Here is a 5,383-nt window from a genome sequence, read left to right as displayed (position 1 = left end):
ACCACCTCCTTTTACAAAACATGTTTCTTTTTTCTTGGACAACTTGAAATTCAATTATTTAAATATTTTTCTCTATAATAATTTAGATCAATATAAATTTTATGTTTACATTTTATTAAATTATCTAATACTTTTTAAAACAATATTTTTTATTTTAAATATTATATTTATATATTAATTATTACAATATAATAATTATAAGTTGTTTATATTTGTGTAATTATAGAATAAAACAATTAATGATTTAAATAAATACAAATAATTTATAATAAGGAATACTAAGGGTGGGGTCCCATGGAGGGGACTTCATGAATTTTGTTTTGAACTTCAGCTTCTAAATTTAAGGATGTCATGAACTTTTTAGTGCAGATTAACTTAAGTTTAAACTCCTAAATTTAAGTAAATTGGTAGTAAACAAATTTAGTTTTTTTCTAAAATTTATGTAATTGACAAATGGCATAATACATTGCTAAGCTGGTGGGGCAATTTGTAGCCCCACCCATCTTCACCAGCTTAGATTTTCAAGCCTAAAACGTAGGGGCTCTATTTTTTAAGAAAAGCTTCTAATTAATCCCATATCCAAAAAAAATATTTTTTTCATAGGACCACCTCTTTCTTAAAAATAGAGCTTAAGCCCCCTCTACAGGACCACTGCCTAACCAAGCTCATACAATCTTCTGATTTTCAAGAGAGCTGAAGAAGAGAAATGCCAGCAAAGAAAATGGAAGGTGGTTGTTTTCTGGTAAAATTGTTGCTCTTGGAATTTTTATTAATCACTGGCACTGCTATACCCAATGCCAATAACAGAAGGAACTGGTATTCAGATCATTTTTATGTTGGGGGCACTGTTTTGTATGGCCCTGATACAAGATTTTCTGCTTTGGAAGAACGCATTTTGATGGTGCAAAATTCTACATGGGCAGACCATGATAATAAGGACTTTGAAGCTCTGTTGTCCTTCAAAGATGGCATTACAGCCGACCCCATGCAATCACTTTCCACATGGACTTCTAGCAATTCAGAAAACGTATGCTTGTGGAATGGTGTCTGGTGCAGAAAACATACCCACAGAGTTGTGGCCATAATTCTCCCTCAGTTGAAGTTGCAAGGTACCATTTCTCCCTTCATAGGAAGCCTCTCCTTGTTACACACTTTGAATCTCTCTCAAAATTATTTCACTGGATGGATTCCACCTCAGCTTGGCCAACTGAAAGCGTTAAGGATACTTGACCTCAGCCAAAATCTAGTGATGGGTTCCATCCCCAAACATCTTGGTGATTGCACTCACCTTCAGTGGGTCGACTTGTCTCAGAATGATCTTAGTGGAATGATTCCAGTTTCTTTGGGCAACTGTACACAGCTTCGACATATTTCACTACAAGAAAATATTCTGGTGGGAATACCAACAGAATTTGGTCGTCTGAAAATGTTGGAGGAGCTTGACCTCAGCTATAATCTATTGAAGAGCGAAATACCTGCAGATCTGGGTAATTGTTCTTCACTCAAGACATTGCTTTTGGGTAACGAGCTGACTGGCTATATACCACCTGAACTAGGAAATTTGAAAGAGCTTCGCAAATTGGCACTGGAAGGTCCAGGTAATCTTACTGGTTCTATTCCTGTAGCAATAGGAAACTGCAGCAATCTTATATATCTAGATCTCGGAAACAATGAAATTGAGGGGCCAATTCCCATGAGTATCTTCAAACTTTCCCTCTCGACTTTTTCTTTGGTGAGTAATGGTATGGAAGGGAGACTACCAGAAGCCGTATTTAATATGACCACATTTACATTCTTAAATCTTGGTAACAATAGTTACAGAGGAGCAATTCCAGAGAGCATTGCAATGTTAACAAACTTGGTCTTTTTGAATTTGGGTACAAATAGATTAACAGGTAGCATACCTCAAGGAATAGCCAATTTGACCCTACTTCAAGAGCTTTACCTCGACACTAACAATCTGGCAGGAACACTTACAAATGCCACAGGAAAGCTCCAATCCTTGAAAAATTTCGTTCTGCACTCAAACTCATTAAATGGATCTATACCATTTAGTATTGGTGAACTCAAGAATCTTGTTTATCTAGATTTCCACAGCAACGATTTTTCTGGATTTATTCCTGACAGCATTGGCAGTTTGGTTTCACTTCAGACATTGGATGTATCTTATAATCAGCTTACAGGACAAATTCCACAATCCATAGGCAACTGCAGCAATCTTGTTCATCTAGATCTTGGGAACAACGAAATTAAGGGACCACTTCCCATGAGTATCTTTCAACTTCCCCTCTCGATTCTTTCTTTGGTGAGTAATGGTATGGAAGGGAGACTACCAGAAGCAATCTTCAATATGACCACACTGACCACCTTAATTCTTGGCAACAATAGTTACAGAGGAACAATTCCAGAGAGCATTGGAATGTTAACAAACTTGGTCATTTTGAATTTGGGTACAAACAGATTAACAGGTGGCATACCTCAAGGAATAGCCAGTTTGACCCTACTTCAAGAGCTTTATCTCGACAGTAACAATCTGACAGGAACACTAACGAACGCCACAGGGAAGTTTCAATCATTGAAAGTTCTCGTTCTGCACTCAAACTCATTAAATGGATCCATACCGTTTGGTATTGGTGAACTGAAGAATCTTGTTTATCTAGATTTCCACAGCAACAATTTTTCAGGGTTTATTCCTGACAGCATTGGCAGTCTGGTTTCACTTCAAAGATTTGATGCATCTTATAATCAGCTTACAGGACAAATTCCACAATCCATTGGCAACTGCGGCAATCTTATTTATCTAGATCTGGGGAACAATGAAATTAAGGGACCACCTCCCATGAGTATCTTTCGACTTCCTCTCTCGGTTCTTTCTTTGGTGAGTAATGGTATGGAAGGGAGATTGCCAGAAGCCGTTTTCAATATGACCACATTGGCATTCTTAAACCTTGGTAACAATAGTTATAGAGGAACAATCCCAGAGAGCTTTGGGATGTTAACAAACTTGTACTTTTTGAATTTAGGTACAAATAGATTAACAGGGTGCATACCTCCAGGAATAGCCAATTTGACCCTACTTCAATATCTTTATCTCGACAATAATAATCTGACAGGAACACTTACAAATGCCATAGGAAAGCTCCAATCTTTGAAACTTCTCTTTCTGCAATCGAACTCATTAACTGGATCTATACCATTTAGTATTAGTGAACTCAAAAATCTTCTTTATCTAGATTTCCACAACAACAGTTTTTTGGGGTACATTCCTGAAAGCATAGGTAATCTGGTTTCACTTCTGATGTTGGATGTATCTAATAACTTTTTGACCGGAAAAATTCCTACAACATTGGTTAATTGCACAGCCTTGAAGAAGCTAAAGCTATCCAACAACTTCTCTGGGGATCTGGATCTTAATTTTTCTTCTTTTATTGAAGTTTTTTCAGTTCACAGTAATAAGTTTTCTGGGACTCTGCCCGCTTCCTTGGCCAACTGTACACATCTTCAGCTTCTGGATTTCAGCAGGAATAGACTGACAGGCGAGTTTCCTCCAGGCCTTCTTGCAGATTGTCAAGAGTTGAGAGTTTTAAGCCTTGGCTCTAATGAACTTGAGGGTAGAATACCTCTGTGGATTACAAACCTCACCAGTTTGCAGGTGTTGGATTTGTCCAATAATAAATTCAGCGGAAGAATTCCCTCTCATCTGAAGGACCTTGAGGGATTTCGAAACTCAGAATCTTCTGAAGTGACAGGTAGCACACTATATGAAGAGATAACCCTAGTAACGAAAGGAAACGAGTATACATATACTTATTTGCTAAAAGCAAATATTGTACTGGACCTGTCATACAATAATCTTAGTGGGGAAATACCAGAAAGCATTGGGAATCTGTCAAGCATGAGGCTGTTAAACCTATCTGGGAATCATCTGGAGGGTAGGATACCCACATCTTTGGGGCAAATATCAACCCTAGAGCAGTTGGACTTGTCGCAAAATAATTTGAGTGGGCAGATCCCCGAGGAGCTGTCTAACTTGTCCTTCTTGGCCGATTTCAAAGTTTCTTTCAACAATCTTTGTGGGCATATACCCGGAGGAACGCAGTTTTCAAGCTTCGATGAGAGTTCATATCAGGGAAACCCTCCGTGTTTATGTGACAATAGATTTGCTTTCAGAAAATGCCACAAAAATGTGTCATTGGTTTCACCTTCAGAAGAGGGGGAGAAGTCAGTGTGGAGCAGAGTAGATGAGTACGTGTCAGTGATGGGTGTGGGGCTGGGGTTGGGGATTGGATTTGGCGGAACATTGTCACTGATTGTGTGGTGGGGAGAACTAGGGCATTGGATTAGGGTTCTCAGAAGAAGAGGGTTTTATAGAGTTGCAGACTCCCAAAGTTACAGTTCGAGTTTGAATTACAGCCCTCACTTCTCATTTCAGACATCCACATCCACATCGGCATCCTCATCGGCATCCGGTTGTTAACTGCCCACTCTGTTTCATCCATTTCATCACACAGCGTGGGAATGCAGCATCAGAGATTTATAAAGAATAAGCAGTTTGTTAGTGTGTTCCAAAAATGAAATGCGTGTTTAGTTTCAAATATTTTGTTCATCTCTCCGCTATAGGGTAATGCAGGTAGAGTATGTTATTTTAAGCTTAAATTTTTATATGTTTTAAATAAAGAAAGATTATTTTTGAGATAAGAGTTTGTTGGATTTTATTTTGGTTATTAATTCAAAATCTTAGCAATTTGTAAATAGATTTTTTTTTTTGTTTTGTGAAGTTCAGTAGTTCTTAATGAATTCATCAAGGATGAAATCTTGTTGAATCCAAGACTTCCACATACATAAAATGAAAAATCTTCTATTAAAAAAATTTATATTAATAATTTCTTTTTGTTTAGTTAATTCCTTTACATGTTTTATTTGTCTCTTTTGTAATGCATTGTTAATTAGGTACATGATTATGTCTTTAGTCAAATGAATGTAAGGTTGCTTTACTTTTCTTTATAGTAATGATCACATTTGTTATATATGCATACTTAGCATAATTAAGGTGGCAGAGAAATTAGGTAGAAATGAATTTTGTAATTTTAGATAAATTGATTAAAGGATGTGTAAAGTTATTTTTTAGTATTTTTATTTTTGTTTGATAATAATTTTGGGGGTATATATCATAATATAGAATAATGCAATACGTGTCTTGTTCCAAAATCTTGTAATATTACAACAATGAAAATAATCTCTATAAATATTTGTATTATTTGTACTATTTACTTGAATTCATTCTTATTCAAATTTATAAAATTTTGTCTAGATTTTAGTGGATCTTTTAATCTTCAAACCAACAAAAATAAATCGATAATTTCTTTTCATCAATATATAGAAA

The 5,383-nt window shown here is 36.2% G+C and overlaps 1 protein-coding gene across 1 annotated transcript; it reads left to right on the top strand.

Moving 5' to 3' along the window:
- The first annotated feature begins 706 nt into the window (after positions 1–706).
- On the top strand, positions 707–4,477 carry LOC131033223 (LRR receptor-like serine/threonine-protein kinase FLS2). The gene has a single exon (XM_057964388.1). The coding sequence runs from the start codon at positions 707–709 to the stop codon at positions 4,475–4,477; it is 3,771 nt and encodes a 1,256-aa protein (XP_057820371.1).
- The last annotated feature ends 906 nt before the right edge of the window (positions 4,478–5,383 follow it).

The sequence above is a fragment of the Cryptomeria japonica genome, chromosome 8 (assembly GCF_030272615.1).
Source record: "Cryptomeria japonica chromosome 8, Sugi_1.0, whole genome shotgun sequence".
In the NCBI taxonomy this organism is placed as follows: Eukaryota; Viridiplantae; Streptophyta; class Pinopsida; order Cupressales; family Cupressaceae; genus Cryptomeria; species Cryptomeria japonica.
The sequence above is the reverse complement of the archived record's forward strand: the minus strand, read 5'-3'. Positions and strand labels throughout refer to the sequence as shown.